The following is a 15,053-nucleotide window of genomic DNA, read 5'->3' as shown; positions in this document are numbered from 1 at the left end:
CCGACAGCAGTGTGACTCCGACAGGAGCGGCTCCCGGCACCGAGCCCGGGCTCCCTTCGTCCTCACGCCTCCCACTTAAAAGTGTAAATTCACAATAGTGGATAATTAATCACCTAACTCAGTCCACAGTGAGATCTGAAAAAAGGTAATGCTTCAAAAGATTCATCTGTTGGAGTTTAAACAATAAAATCCTTACTCTCGCGTGTGAGTGTATATTCACGAAGTGACAGCAGAGAAAGCAGATACAGCACTTGGCAGGGCGTCGGACTCGCCAAGCCCAGAAGAACCATGCTCAGAGCACCAACCATGAGTGCTCTATGCACCACCTCCAAGACCCCGAGCAGACGCCTACATTGTTTGAATTTACTGACACAGTAAAACTCCACATTAAAAAACTTTAAATGTACAAATCTCTCAAACTGACATGTCCTCAGAACCAGTTTAAATTCACGTAGTTCACAGGATTTACAAGGCAGTTTTTTCAGAAGACAGAGACGTTCTACCATTATAACAAAAACGTTACCTGAGGGAGGGCGCCGTAATTCCATATATAACCCTTGTGAGGAAAGATATTCGCCACAAAGCGCGGCTTGCCATCCTTCAAATCCTGTTTAATGGGGTTCAACGGCTCCTCCGTGGCAATCTAAGCAGATCACGGAAAAAGGGGGATGAGAAATGAGGAATCCCATATCCAAACCGCATTTTTTAAATCTGCTATTATCAGCTAAATCTTCATATTCCAACATACTGATCAAAGATATTTTAAAATAAATTCAGCCAGCTCTTATTTCTAATTTGCAGTCCTGTGTAAGAAAAACTGTCTGGAAAGGAAATATCCGATGAACTATTTAGGTACGCTATCATTAGTGCACTCATTATTTCTAATGAAAATAATAAAATGAGTGAAATGGCAAGATAAAGATTCATCAGCTTGCTTTCTGTTACTAATCTTGGGCTTTTTACCATCAGTTTTGTGATGATAAATTTACCTCAAAGATTTTCACCAACTGGTTTCATTTCAAAATTACCTTTCTATCAAACTTATCCAAATTGCCATGCAAAAAGAAAAAAACCTATCCTATAAAGAAAACAAAAATTACTGAAGCCATGTGTGAATGAACCAATGCTGCTTAAGTTAGGCAGAAGCTCAGATTCCTGATCCTGGACCTAACTGCGACAGAGAATACCAGACAATGAAACGTTACACCTGAACAAAACCAAAAGAAGAATCTAGGGTCTTTACTCTTTCCTACTAAAATATCAACAAAAAGATACGACCAGGACCTGGTGAAATTACTGACAACTCTCCAAACATAAATTCTGAAAAATATACACCTATATAACAATTCTTAAATGCTTGAAATAGTACTTGCCATCACATCCAAAGTTGTCAGAGAAGGCTTAAGTAACTAACAGATTAAGTGGCATAAATTAAATTTCACTCAGAACTATACGTACGTGATCTTACCTAAGACGATGGAACAATAAAATTCTGAAAAGCAAAAGGGAAGTTCTTGATAGGCTCATGCCTCATGGAAACGACTAAAAAAAGCTAACCAGGGGAACAGAAGATGCTCTTAGACAGAGCTCATAAATCAAGAGCTGGCCAGGAAAATGCTGCCATTCCTGGTAGAGAAAAATCTAAAGAAGAACAAAGTCCTTAGAAACTAAAATTGCCATCAGCCCCAAATATACACGTTTCCGCTGTGTCCATGAACAAAATACATCTCAGACTCTATTTAACAAACCTTGAAAATATTTGTCACTTTAAAGGACAGAGTTGTCAAAGAAAATCAAATGTGTGTGTAACAAACTAGACAAGCAAAAATGGAAAACACTCTCCTTAAAGTGTACATTCAGCTTTAAATAATATTTTGCTTTTTGAAACTAGATTCAAAGTAAGTTCACAAGAACGTTTCATTATAAACAAGTCTGTCAACCATCCCAAATTCAAAATATTATGGCAAACAACTTGAAATAAAGTTCTATATCATATTGATTATCATTTCCATTTGATATCACAGAATGTTTCCATACCTCCATCTTCGCATTTGTCCAGCGAGGCACTTCGACAACCATATTAAACAAATTCTGCAGTGAAAAAAACAAAGACAGAAAATTGAAAAATTTTACCTATCCTTTATTTTTTCAGTTATCTCCTGTACAAGAATGCTTTAGTTTTTTTCCCACAAAAAATGTTTAGAGTCTGCATCACACATCTGCCTCTGCCCTAAATTTCTAGCAAAAAATTAGAGAAGTCGTTAAAACACAGCAGCCTTGAGGCCATCACATCGCTTCCACTGCAGGAAGAGAAGTTGCTGCCTTTCTGGAAACACCTTCCCTCGCAGTGACAGCTGGAACGGAGTCAGGAAACTGTTTCAGGTTTTCTCTTCAAACTAAAACAGGAGAGAGAGACGGGGTCCACCATGCAGGCCGAGGGCCTCACCCTTCCCGTCTGCAAGGCGGTGTGACAACCTCTGCCCGACTCGGCACACGAGGCTGGTACAAAGATCAACCACAGAATTTAAATGAAAATACACAGAAAATTATGAAATAAAACATTTTGAACATTATAAAACAGCATTTAAATGCAAGCATTATGATCACAAGGTGAGACTAAGGCTGTCGGTGCAGGCAGCTGTAAAGCTCCCAGAGCTGGAGAGGGGCCTTCCTACGCTCAGCTGGCCTGTCCAGACACCTCTGCTTCCCTGAAGTCACAGAAGGACACCGCTTCCCTTCACCACTTCTCAACTCGGCAGAGCGCTTAAAGCAAAGCAGATGCGCAGTCAATGGTGAGTGGAAATAACTTCCTACAGTGATTAGGAATTTAAGCATATAACTGCCTACAGTTTGGCCTCACAAAGAGACAGTCTTACAGTCAGAGCTGACCCGCATGGCATTCTGACGTCAGCAACTAACAGCTTATGGCGGCAGAGCAGGTCTGAACACATCTCTGCAAGTTGGACCCGGACCAGGGCTGGTCTGCAAGCTGAGTGCCATTGGTTCATTCAGAGACATTACAGCAATTTGGTGGAATAATCCTTATGTCTGTTGAGCCTATTAATAAAATTTAGAACTTGAATTACACTTTTCTAAGAAGTCATTTTGATTGTATTTTTAAAGTATCAGTTCACAAGAGATTAGGAAAAAACCAAAAAACTAGCCCTTCCCCTCAGATCATTTGAGAAGCAGCGATTAAACACACTTATTCTCCATCGTGCCACACCTCAAAATCACCTGGAGAGCTTCAACCAGCTGAAGGGAGAAAGGTCCCCACATATTTGAATTCGGCTGTCCTGAGGTGGAGCCGGGACACGGCTCCTTTTAAAAGCTCTGCAAGCAAGCGGAGCCTGCGGCCAGAGCCGAGCTCCCCTGGCTTAGCACACTGTAAACAGTATCAGGGCCTTTCCGAGTGAAACCCAATGCTATTGAGTCAAAGAATGCTATTTACCCAATTAAATGTAAATGTCAATTGAGTTACAAAAGTAACGACGGTTTTTAGTTTTCCAGATAAGACTGAAGCCCACCGACGGCACAGCCGCACACCCACAACGAGACAAGGAGGCAGACTGAGGACCGCTGCTCAAACATGGCTGCTCGCTGCACCTCGGCAGCCTCCCCGGTCCTGCTGCCAAGCCCCACTCGCTGTGCTCTGTCACGAGGTAGCCAGCACCAGCTTAAACACCTCTGAAGTAGCTGCTGAAAAGAAAAACCTAAGGAAACGGCAGACGTCCCATAATTTATTCATCCCCGAAAGCCCGGCTGTAAGAGAGGACGAGTGTGCGGACGAGGACTCAGAGGGGACAGAGAAGAAGCCAGTGACCATCGACTCACACCCAACACTGACCAAAGCACTCACAGGGACCTGAACTGGGCCACAGCAGCAGAGAGGTGCGAACGCGAAGCCTGCACAGCACTCTCCCATCATTTGTCCCTGATCACTCATAGCGCACTTCCAGCCAGCTCTTCATTTTCTGGCTAAAATGCACACGACCTGCAATTTTTCAAAGCCAACATCAGTCAGCTTATCCTAGGATCAGTGTTCATGACAAACCAACAGTGGTCTGCTGACATTTATTAGAAAGGCTCAAAGATACAAAGGACACACTGCCATTCAGAAAGTCAGGTGTGGGCCTCCTTCACTTCTTTTCTTCCTCTCCATTCTTCCCTTCTATTTGTATTGAAGAAATCAAACGAAAACCAATAAGATATGAAAAAAGCAGTCAGTAAATTGTATACACTTGGAGAAAAAAATTGGAGGAAATCACCCTTCTTTCCTCTTTCTAACTCTCAAAACATCAAGGAACCTTGGATCTGGCATCAAGTAAACTATGGATGAAAAGCAAAGACAAGGAAAGCAAAAACAAACAAGTGGGATATATACACAATGGAATACTACTCAGTCAAAAAAAAGGATGAAATCTGGCCATTTATGACAACATGGAAGGACCCTGAGGGTATTATGCTGAGTGAAATAAGTCAGAGGGAGAGAGTCAAATTCCGTACGATCTCACTCATAAGTAGAAGATAAAAACAACAACAAACAAAGACATAGATACAGAGATTGGATTAGTGGTTACCAGAGGGGAAGGGGGGAGGGAGGAGGGTGGAGGGGGTGATAGGCACATGTGTGTGGTGATGGATTGTAATTAGTCTTTGGGTGGTGAACATGATGTTGTCTACACAGAAATCAAAATATAATGATGTACACCCAAAATTTATATAATGTTATAAACCAATGTTACCACCGTAAAAAAATAAAAAAAGAAAAAAAACAAGTGGGACAACATCAAACCAAAAAGCTTCTGCACAGCAAACGAAACCATCAATGCAATGAAAAGTCACCTATTGAATGGGAGAAAATATTTGCAAATCACATATCTGATAAAGGGTTAATAGCTAAAATACAAAGGGACTCATACAATTAATACCAAAAAAACAAACAATCCAATTAAAAAATGGGCAGAAAACATGAATAGACATTTTTCAAAAAAGACATAAGGATGGGCAATGGTACATGAAAAGATGTTCAACATCACTACTCATCAAGGAAATGCAACCAAAACCAGAATGAGATATCCCCTCACACCTGTCAGAATGGCTGTTCTCAAAAAAGTCAAGAGGTAAGTGTTGGTGAGGATGTGGAGAAAAGAGAACCCTTGTGTACCGTTGGTGGAAATGGAAATTGGTGCAGCCACCATGGAAAACAGTATGGAGGTTCCCCAAAAAATTAAAAATAGGTCTACCATATGATCTAGCAAATTCCACCTCTGGGTATATATCCAAAGGAAATGAAAACAGGATATTGAAGCCGTATCTGCACTCCCAAGTCCACTGCGGCACTGTTTACAACAGCCAAAATATGGAAACAGCCTAAGTGTCCGTCAATGGATGCATGGATAAAGAAGACGTGGTATGTAAGCCCCAGTGGAATATTATTCAACCAGGAGGAAGAAAAACTCTGTCATCGGCGACAACATGGATGGACCTTGAGGGCATCAGGCTGAGCGAAACAGAAAAAGACAAACACTGTCTGATCTCACTTACATGCGTAATCTTTAAAAAAAAAGCCAAACTCAGAGAAACAGAGAGTAGAAAAGTCGTTGCCAGGGGCTGGCGGGTAGGGGACATGAAAGAGAATTTAAAAAAATCAAAAACTCAAATCAGGCACGTTCTCAGAGTTAAACTTTAAGTTGGCTGTATGGATTTAGAATATATTTTTCCCACTAAAACAACTGTTTCTGGGTTAACACACAAAGTCTCTAGGAGCCTATAAAGTCTTGAGCCCCAAATGTCCATTCAGCCAACATCTGGGGCAGTGGTTCTCAAACTCCAGGGTGTGCAGGGTGCCCTGGAACACCTGCTAAACATGTAGACTAACCAGTCCACACCAGGCAGAGATTCTGACTGGGCAGAGACGGAATGAGGCCAGGAACCTGAAACTTTAACAAGTGCGCTAAGTGGTTCCAAGGCAGACGGTTTAAGGATCATTTTGACAAACACCAGTTCAGGAAAATACAAGATGGCAGGCAAAGATGGTAGGAATGAAACAGCCCCACAGCTTGTGTGGAAGTGGATTCAAAGGATGGGGTCGTAAGTTTCAGCTGGAGTAGAGAATAGATGGAAACAAGGCTGGGAAGAGGGACCAAGGTGAGGAAGACAGCAGGAAAGTTGCCCGGCACCAGCAGGAGGAAGAGGCATCGAGAGCAGAGAAGTGAGACATCCATCGAACGGTCTGGTCCTTGGTCAAGAGCTAAGAAAGGTTTGACAGTCACATATTTGAAAGACGTGTTGAGAACATATTTATTTTAGCACAGAGTTGGTACAACTATTTTTTCCTTCTCCTCTACCCCCAAAAGGCTTGTTCCTGGATTCCTAACAGCCTTTCAAACCATCTTTTCCCTTATAATAAAAAGATGATAAACTGACCTATTTTCATAAAGTACCTTTACTTTAGACCATCTACCATGATAAACAACTTGCTACTAAAATGGGTTCATTTCCTGATTCTCTCTGGTTTTTCACTTATGAAATGAAATGGTAAGGAGGTACCTGGAAAAGTCAGGTTCATAAACAAGAAGCAGGCAGTGGGTGCCAGGGAACGGGGGAGGGGATGGAGAGTCAGTTTAATGGGACGGAGTTCAGTCTGGGAGGATGGGAAAGTTCTGGAGACAGACAGTGACAATGTTTGCACAACACGTGGAAGTACTTAACGCCACTGAACTAGACACTTTACACAAGTGTAGTAAATAAAATGGTCAATCTTATGTTACGTATAATTTACTGGAAGAAAAAAAGTGAAACGGCAATATCACCCCAGCTGCCTTAAAGAGATACAGAAGAACAGCAGAATGCACAGGAGGTCTTGCAGGGGGGAAACCGCAGAAGCACTTCCCAAACGCAAGCTATCATCACGGTCTGTAACAGACAATGAAGTGCCTCGCAAAAGTAAAAACCTTCAGATATACGTCATAGTCGTCACTTTGTGCTCTCTTTGTAGGAATGCCATTTTCCTTTAAAAGAAAACATGGTCTTTATGACTATAATTTCACAAGGAATATGGCTGCAGGGCAAGGCAGTGACAATATGCCCATACGAACCGTCCACTGCAGACGCCATCCAGACGCCCGGCGTCTCCTCTCAGCGTCTGCACACCCAGCGCACGAGCAACAGAGCATTTCATAAATAAGTTATCAGAAAAGCTACATCTCTTTCAAGTGTATTTTCCTAGTTTTTACAAAATAAGCAAAGGCTCTGTTCAGTCTTTAAGGAAAGACTGGCGGTTTCCAGTGATTACACTTAAAAGAGTCATTTCGTGACTGAAATCAAACTCCAGGGAGCGTGACTAACGAGCCACGAACACTCGCACCTCCCGCCTGGGAACACCATGGTGTCACAGACACGCCCCATCAGCACTTCACTGTAACAAAGGAGGCAGCGGGTGTGGAGGAAAAATTATGCTGTAGGTAACTTTTACACGCCAAAACGACTACTAACGAAGGAAACAAAACATTATTATTCCAGGTCAGCCCTGTTCCTAAAATGCCACATCCCAGAGAACAGTGTGCAACAGTTCTAATCGGCATGGACGGGAACAGGGGAACCTCCCACACGACCACCGTGTGCACCGAGCTCCACTGGCCCGGAGTCAGCAGCATACCCCACTACCTTCCGTCCTGCCCTGTCCCCAATCCTGCCTAACCCCAAATCTCATACTCCCACACCCCTCCCTCCTCCTGAGGCAGAACAGAGGCCCCCTGGATGTTTACAGCCCACTCTGTGTCCCACTTCCACCCCAACCTACCACAGGGTTCCCAGAAATATCATCATTGCTGCTCTCGGGCACATGGATTTTGCCGTGAAGCAGCCCCCAGTCCCTGCTCCTTCCGCTCTGGTGTCACAGCACTCACCACCCTCGGACTGACTCGTTTGTTCTCTGTTCGTCTGTCTCCTCCAACTAGTGGGACCTCCATATACCCTCCTCCCCGCTGCAGCCCTGGTGCCTGGAACACTGTCTGGCTCACAATAAGCATGCAATGATTTTTCTGAGTGAATAAATTATTGAAGAATGAATAAATGAACGCACGTACTTTCAGCCAGAAGCAAGGAGAGGTGGTGGGAGATAAGATATTTCGGTTAGACAGTTCACTGGCCAGAACAAAACACACGGGGACACACACACTCTCCTCTCTCAGACACACAGTCATGGTGACGTGGAGCCCTCCCTGTCCCCTCTCTGGCTTGCTGCTCTCCCTGGACTCCAGCCCCCGTCCTGCAGCTGAACACTTCTCACAAGCAGTGAGCCGGAGGGACTGCTCAGGGCAGCCAAGAGGACGAGCTCGGATGGCCAGCACCTCCGTTCAGATCCCACCTCCACGACAGACTGGGTCCGTGACCATGGCAGGAACTTGAGCTCATTTACAAAGGAAGGTAATGAGCGTGGCCGAGACAGGCTGGGAGGATGCGGCTTGAGCGCTGAGCGTGGTCACGATCTTCATAATTCTCCCCACGGCCACCGCTACTGACGGTCCAGTCCTCAGGGGGCAGCACAGACCCACTTCAGCGCTCCGTACCCGCAGTGTGACGCCTGACATGGCCCTGAGGGGACGCCACAGCCAAGCCACGCCAGCATCTGAGCAGCTCTTCACCAGCCTCTGCCCCTACACGGATCTCCCCGCAGTCCCAGAAAACCCGGCCCCACTAACCAGCCCCATACAGTCTCGACCTGGAATGTAGTCCTGGTTAGTTTCCTCACAGCTGCGCCCTGTAAGACACGGCAATGAAATAAACCAACTAACGCCTCAGATTTTAAGGAAAGACTTCCCAGCTGGTGAGGATTAGTAGCACCCTCTACCTGTCACGCCATCTCGCCACCCAGTCGGCAGAGCGCGCGTGGCCCGGTGACGCTGAGCCCCAGCTCCCCCTGCAGCAGATCCCTACTCCACTCACGTCCTTCCCACCTGCATGTCTGTCAATCAACTTCAGGTCCTAGAGAACAGCTCTTCAAAGCCCCCACCTTTCCAGTTGTACTTGTCCAGCACCTGTTTCATGGAGTGGTCGAGGTGCATGCACTCTGTGGGCAGAAACGCCACCTTGACACCTGGCGTGGACATGCACCAGCTGGTGACCCCAGACAAGTTCACAGAATGCCTTAGGCTTCAGCGTCCTTGGAGGTGAGAACAGCAACTCAGAGGATTAAATAAAATGGTTTATGTTCACATGGTGCCTAGCAAACAGAAAATAATCCACAAATGTGAACGATATTACTATTAAAAATAAGGCTCTTGTTAACCTCCTGAATTCCTACCCTTCCATCTTTATTTCCTGTCCAACTGTAAGCTTTATGGCCCACTTGCCCCTTTCTCCCCAAGTCCTTCTGGAAGAATCTCACACGAATTCTAACTCATGAAGGAGGCTGGCAATCCTGTTATAACAACTCCACTAACCCTCCTGACTTCTGACCACATTCCTTCCTTTCAAGACGCTTCCAAAAAGCATTTTACGGTGATACTAGAAGTGCGTATTTTCATCCCCGAAACCAGTTAGAACAGTACCTCTGTGGAGTCCACCTTCAGAGGGATATCGTGGAAGGGGGAGACGTACTGGCCGGCAGCGTCCTCTGCAAAGAGAAAGACGGATTAAAGCTCTTCAGGGCAACTGCACCCTCGTCCACCTTCAAACTTCAAAGAGGGTTTTCAAAATTAACTTTAACTCTTGATTTAAAGTTTAATTCAACTCTTAAAACTTGCTCCAACCTGATCACCAAAGAGAGACACAAACCAAGGAAACCACATTTGCTGCTGAAATCATTTACTCATCCCTGTGGCTTACAACATCCAAAGCAGAGAGTGCCTAAAATAGACTAAAACACTACAGATGAAAAGTCTCACTTTTGAAAGACTCATTAATAAGTGATGTGACTAAAACTGATGCCAATTTCCCCAGGAGAAACCTAACAACAGGATTTCCAGTTTCCACCCAAATCCAGCCAACAGAGGTCTGAAGGTCCCGCCCAGCTGAAAGAACAGAAACAAATCGTTTGTTTCCAGTCAAAGCGATAAGGATGCTAATATTTAAGTAAGCTTAAAACAAAAACTGCAGTAACAGACACGCGCTTATCTTCAATTGCATACTGAAATGTGTATTTTAAACACTTTTTAAAGTATATATTATTTAAATAAATACAACGATCCAACATGAACTTTCATTGGAATGCATCTGCTTCCAAAAGCTGAGTTTAATACAGCCATAGAAATTTTCACCTTGTAATTCCTAACTCAAGGTGTGCCTTATTTCTGGCCTACTACTTCTTTGGCATAATCTTCAAATTTAGACTTTAAAAATATTTTAACAAAACAAGGACTAGTTGGCACCCCAATAGCAATGAGTACACCCAGCCCCCGAATCTTGATTTCTAAATGCCATTCTCCAATCAAAAGATCGAGAGCTTCTTGAAGAAGGGGCTGATTCCAAGCCTGAGGCAAAGAAAACACAAGACCTAACCCCAGAAATCAACCAGATGCTCAAAAAACAAAAGGCTCGAGGTATGTCAAAAGGAAATGGAGAAAAAAAGAACTCCCAAAGGCCAAGACTGGACAAGTTGAGCAACAAAATAAATAATGGAGCACTGGATTATAACCCAAAGTGTAAAATGAACATACATGAGTCTAAAGTATAAAATGAATATACATGTATTAGTAATTTGTATTACTAATACAAATAAGTGATTTATAATAAAGAAATAAGAGAGAGGAGACAAATCTTCCTTACAGAAGATTCCAAACGATTTTTGTCAACGTCCCCCAAGTGTGGACTGGACTTAGTGACTCGCTTCCAAAGAACAGAACACGCAAAGGGCAGAGCAGTCACACCGCAGCGGAGAGACCGGACAACAGCACCCCACCCAGTGATGCAGTCAGCATCACCAGGGACAGGCCGGGACAGCAGGCACCTCCTGATGTGCTGTGACGAGTGGGGCACTCCATTCTGCGCATTCTTCCCCAAAACCCACAGCCCAGCCTCCTCATGGGAAAGACATCCGACACACCCAAACCAGGAGACATATACAAAATACCTGCCCAATACTCCTCAAAAGTCTCAAGGTCATAAAAACAAGGAAAGACTGAGAAACTGTCAGACCAGAGGAGACCAGTGAAACATGACGTGGTACCCTGAACTGGATCCTGGAAGAGGAAAGTGACATTAGTGGAAAACTAGCGATAGCCAAACAAAGCCGCAGGCCAGTCAGTAGTACGTGCCCATGCTGGTTTCTTAGGTTTGATAAACTTGCAAATGGTAACGGAAGATTTTAACATTGGGGGAAAGTTGGTAGAGATATACTGGAATTCTGTACTATCTTTGCAACTTTGCCAAGTCTAAAATTACCCCAAAATAAAGTTAATTTAAACAAACATACAAAAACAAGCCACGGAGTCAGCCCGATATAGTTAGAAGCACGTAACAAGGGCACCACTCCACCAACACTTGCTCTCCCCGTCTCACGCTGAGTGGGTTTCCCTCAGCGCTGCCCACCCAAGTTCTGGAAGGGAGCAGTCGTGCTGCTGCTGCTGTTTGCTCTGCTGTGCTCCCCACCGGACCCCAGGGCCCAGAAGGCACCGAGCACCGAGCAGGCATCCAGCAAACACGTGCTGAGCAAACATCTGCTACCTTCCAACTGTCAACGTGAACTTTCCTTTCCCACCTAACAACAAGCTGACTCTCGAAGGACCTGTCCACAGGGACGGAAGGGCTCACGGGTAGCAAAGTATATAAAACTCTGGCCACGATCGATAGAGCTCCTGTTCATCAGTTGGAAAGGACGCCCCTTTAACAGCCTTCTCTCTCGCCAACCACATCAAATTTCAAACTCTGCCTGACTTTAGAGTCATCAACAACCAACACAACAACACAAAAAACAAAATTATCTGTTTGTTCATGATTATTTACTTTTGCATAAATAAAGACATTTAAGTGGGTCCCACTTACATATTTTCTATTAAAACAAAATATAGTGGTGGGAATTGAAAATGGTAGAGTCACGGAAAAGAGTGTGGCAGTTTCCCAGTTTCTCATAAACTTAACCATGGGACGCAGAAATCCCACTACTAAATACTGAACCAAGAGAAATGAAACTCATGTTCACCCCAAAAGCTCTAAGCAAATGTTTACAGTGGCGTTATTCAAAACCACCAAAAACTGGGAGCAAATGCCCAACTGGTAGATGGATACACAAAGTCCGTTACACCCACACGATGATGTTTTACTCAGTAGTATACTAGTCCACGATAAAAAGGAACAACGATTGATATACACAACAAACGAATAATCTAAAATGCAGCAGGTGAAGTGAAGAGAAGCCAGACGCCGTTCCACTTAGATGATTCTAGAAAAGGCAAAACTACAGGGGTAAGGGCAGGTCAGTGGCTGCTGGGGGTCGCACATAGAGGGTGGGGTTGACTCTCAAGAGTGCCCACAGGAAACTCTTTTTGGAGTGGTGGACTGTTCTGTACCTTGTCTGTGATGGTATTAAAACGCATCTATATTTCTATCAAGACTCAGAACTGTTCACAAAAAAGAGTGAATTTTACTGCCTGTAATTTTGTAAATAAACATGGAGCGAAAAAAAATAGGAGGTTAAGAAAAATACATATTAATGTGTAAATGGAAGCTCTTGTTCCAAAGAACAATCCCCAATCTGTGATTCTATTCTCTGCTTTGAGTTACAAAGATACAGCAGAATTCTGAGGATTAGAAAAATACCATCCTTCAGTGGATTCCTTCAGTTGTCACATTTGGGACCTACCACTGTGATGGAGATTAACAATCATGGCAGCTCTGACGATCCTGGAGCTGCACAAACCAGAGAAGTTCATTATTAAAATCAAGGCAGCAGAGGAACCTCAACAGGCGGGCTGGGCCGCCTTCTAAGAGGGAGGAGAGGGCAGCTCCGGCACACCCACGTGGCAGTCAACGTCCCGGTCTTCTAAGTGGGAGGAGAGGGCAGCTCTGGCACACCCATGTGATGGTAATGTCCCCGAAGCTCCAGGGCTCCCACCACCTGGGGACACACCCCGCAGACTTGCTGCGATGCAAGAGTGTGCTACTGGAGTCTGAGGAAAGGGCAGGACCGGACGAGGCCCAGACGGCTGCAGCGGGAGATGGAGAAGCGCGCCAAGGCCCCCCTCTGCAGGGGTGATCCAAGCATCACATTCCAACCCAAGGCGATGCAGCAGACCCGTCTACACTGTTTCCTAGCTGCCATATTGGAAGGTACAAAGAGCAGAAACGGGCAAATGTCTGACACACAGCACACCTAGTAAGGAGCGATTTGGATCAGGAAATAGCATAAATAAAAACATAAAAATGAAGGAACAAAGGATAAAAAAAATTATTTCTGGAGAAATAAAAATAAAATATGGCCTTAGATCTCAGATAATGATAGAGCTTTTATGGGCAATATACCAATAAAGTCGCAGAAGAGCCATAAACTCAGAGGCCAGGGGCCTGACTTCTAGTTACTGAGCTTGATAAAGTCACTCAATTCTTCCAAAACTTAATTTTCTCAATTTCCTCAAGTTAAGCAAATACAGTTTGGCATGTAAAAGGCAACGCGCTAGATGCGTGAATAGGAGAGTCCTAAACATGAGCTCCGCACACGGTGAGACAGGGCAGGACCGCAGGCGGCAGCTGCCTCGGTCCCTTTGAGCTCAGGGTCCTCTGGACAAGCAGAGAGCCAGCCTTGGCCTGGAGCAAACGGAGGGAGCAGAGCCCGGTCTTCCGGGGTCGGTGCTGAGGGCGCCACGGTGCTCCTTCAGAGGGCATGAGATTCTCTCAGGTGGATTTAAGACGGACCTCCACCCCGGGGCTCCCGAGAGAAGGGCCAATCCCCTTCACACACGAGCCACAGGCACGCACACAGCAGGCATGTCTTCAGGACGTCGGGCTGAGGCGCCCGTCAGAGACGGCCCTTGCTCAGAGCCTCGGCGGGAGTCAGCCACACGTCTCACGCTGGAACCTCCCTGTCTGAAGCTCAGCTGGTTGTTTCCTTAGACTTGAAACCAAGGTGTTGTTGCCAATTTTTTTTTTTACACATATGTTGTTTAAACAAAGCAATGCACGTTCATCGTTCATGTTCAACAGTTCCCACGTCTCTCCAGAGAGCCCCGCCTCTTCCTGTAGGTTAGAGGATTTGTTCCTACTTACCAACTTTAGACATTATTTTCTGATTCCAATACTAAGTTTAGTTCATTTGACTCTGACTGATCCCTGTCAAATCTCTACTGTGTAGCTTTATTCCTGGTTCTATCCAACGTATGTTCTCGACTCTACGAACCTCTTTTTACCTCTTTCCTCATGCTTCTCTTCTTATTTTTGTCTTCTGCACTTTCATTTCTTCATTCAATGCTGATAAGCGGTTCTATAATCGCTTTGAATTTTCTATGCCTTCCCTAAGGAAAACCTGGAGTGCTTGTTAAACAGATCTCTGGATCCCATACCCAGGGAATCAGAATCCTAAGGAGAGAAATCTGAATATCTGTATTTTTTTTCAGCCATCCCCAAATAATCCTCATGCTCCGTCAGGTTTGAGAAGCATTGTCCCTGTGCTGATTCTTGGCCACCTGAAACGTTGTGATTCAATCTCTTTCCTGCTCAGCTTCTGTTGTGACCTGTGCTTCTAACTACCTGTCTTCCCCTGTCGGTCATAACCCCATCTATAAGTTAGTCCAGGGCCCTGCAGACGCCATCGCAACGATGGAAGCCTCCTTACCTGCAGCTCCTGTGGGACCTCCCTCCTCAGGCTGCAGTCCAGACGCTTCCCTGGCATCTACGACTCTGCAGTGGTCTCCAGCGGAGGCCCGTCTCCTGCACGCCACGCATTCACCCTCTTTGGTGGACGCACTTGTTCTGCAGGAGCACATCCCCAACCTGTGTTCGGTCAGAAGGCTGCACATGTGCGGTAAACTTCCCAGGTCCTCAAAGGTCTGAAACGTCTCTATCCAATCTTCATCCTCGGTCCGTGGCTGTCTGGGTGGAGAGTTCTACAAGGACGATGG

General features: G+C 45.0%; 1 protein-coding gene across 5 annotated transcripts in view; it reads right to left on the bottom strand.

Moving 5' to 3' along the window:
- The window catches only part of PPA2 (inorganic pyrophosphatase 2), an 80,734-nt gene that overhangs the window by 51,193 nt on the left and 14,488 nt on the right, over positions 1-15,053 (bottom strand). For 4 of the 5 annotated variants that reach the window (XM_070609392.1, XM_070609391.1, XM_070609390.1 and 1 more), the window contains exons 2-4: positions 9,555-9,619; positions 2,038-2,091; positions 524-643 (exon numbers count right to left, since the gene is read on the bottom strand). In XM_070609392.1, the coding sequence (XP_070465493.1) occupies positions 524-643; positions 2,038-2,091; positions 9,555-9,619 (239 nt within the window). Of the gene's footprint in view, positions 1-523; positions 644-2,037; positions 2,092-9,016; positions 9,227-9,554; positions 9,620-15,053 lie in introns of those variants that run through there. The other variant, XM_070609393.1, reaches the window with a different exon arrangement.

Source organism: Equus przewalskii, chromosome 2 (assembly GCF_037783145.1).
Source record: "Equus przewalskii isolate Varuska chromosome 2, EquPr2, whole genome shotgun sequence".
Lineage (NCBI taxonomy): Eukaryota > Metazoa > Chordata > Mammalia > Perissodactyla > Equidae > Equus > Equus przewalskii.
This window is presented reverse-complemented; position numbering and strand designations above follow the sequence as displayed.